At 62.4% G+C, this 1,097-nt stretch overlaps 1 protein-coding gene across 1 annotated transcript in view; it reads right to left on the bottom strand.

Annotated features, from left to right (window-relative positions):
• LOC127748826 (uncharacterized) overlaps positions 1 to 626 on the bottom strand; it is a 69,862-nt gene extending 69,236 nt beyond the window's left edge. The window contains exon 1 of the mRNA XM_052263843.1: positions 362 to 626. Coding sequence (XP_052119803.1) covers positions 362 to 460 — 99 coding nt within the window. The 5' untranslated portion in view covers positions 461 to 626. The remainder of the gene's footprint in view (positions 1 to 361) is intronic.
• Positions 627 to 1,097: the final 471 nt, after the last annotated feature.

Raw genomic sequence — 1,097 nt, 5'->3', positions numbered from 1 at the left:
GTGGGGTGGGGCGTGGTGGGGCGGGGTCCTCATTAGCCTACCGAGATGACCAAATCTCCCTCGAGGTTGATTATATCCGCGCTAAAAGCTGCAGAGAAAGCAGTCTGCAGCCTGCACGCTGCGAGCCCAGCAGCTACGCCTTCCCTTGTGCCCTCGGTGCCCTCACACTCCGTTTCTTCTTCCTCGCCCGCTTGAACCGTTTACTCTTGGGGCCGAAAAAGAGGGGGTTGGGGCAACACGCGGCATACACGATCGCCTTGCGTACGTTCATCATTCCTTCTCCTAATTCCGTTTGCCGGCGTCACTTAACGACAATTGTCTGCGTTTAATTATTTCTTTAAAAAATTTAGCACAGACTCACCAGCCGCTCCCAGCTCGCCGGCGCGTGTCCTGATGGTGCTGACCGCCGCCGGCGCCGCCGGGGACTTCCTGTTCCTGCCCACCCGAGACCGAGGGCCATGTTCACCGTCCAGAGTCCGTCACGTCCTCGACGGGGAGGTGTCCTCCTGAGCGCAGCTCCTCGTCGCCGACCTGGAGTCGTCGCGCTGGTGTCCGGGTCCCGCACACAGCCAAGCAGCACGAGCAGCAGCAGCAGCAGCAGCAGCAGCCAGCAGTTTCTAGCACCCCGCACCACCGCCCCCTGGAAGAAAAATAAAACAAAGGGAGCGCCGCGGAGACTGTTATTGTTGGCTGTTTGTGTTCGGGGCGGGAGCGCGACGAGCAGCGCGGCGGAGAGCAGACCTCCAGGACCTCCAGGACCTCCAGCAGACGGCGGCGCGATGCACTGCCCCGCGGTGCACTTCAAAGGATATCGGGCGCCGCCCGCACCTCGACAAAGTTTTGAAGTAAAGGGGCGCGGGATTGAAGAGAGAGGCGAGCGGGGGGAACGAGCCCTGGGGGGATTGTACACAATCCACGATCCACCATCACCATCCGCGGCGGCGCGGGGGTGGGAGGGGAGGCGCAGCAAGAGGGGGCACGTCTGGCGGACGGGGAGGGCGCGGCGGCGGCGGCCTTCCTCCTCGCGGCAGCAACAACTTCTCAGTTATTCCCCCCCTCGATAAAACTCGTCGATGCATCGTAAAGCGGATCTGGCG

The sequence above is a fragment of the Frankliniella occidentalis genome, unplaced genomic scaffold (genome assembly GCF_000697945.3).
Source record: "Frankliniella occidentalis isolate FOCC.00 unplaced genomic scaffold, Focc_3.1 Scaffold14, whole genome shotgun sequence".
NCBI lineage: Eukaryota > Metazoa > Arthropoda > Insecta > Thysanoptera > Thripidae > Frankliniella > Frankliniella occidentalis.
This window is presented reverse-complemented; position numbering and strand designations above follow the sequence as displayed.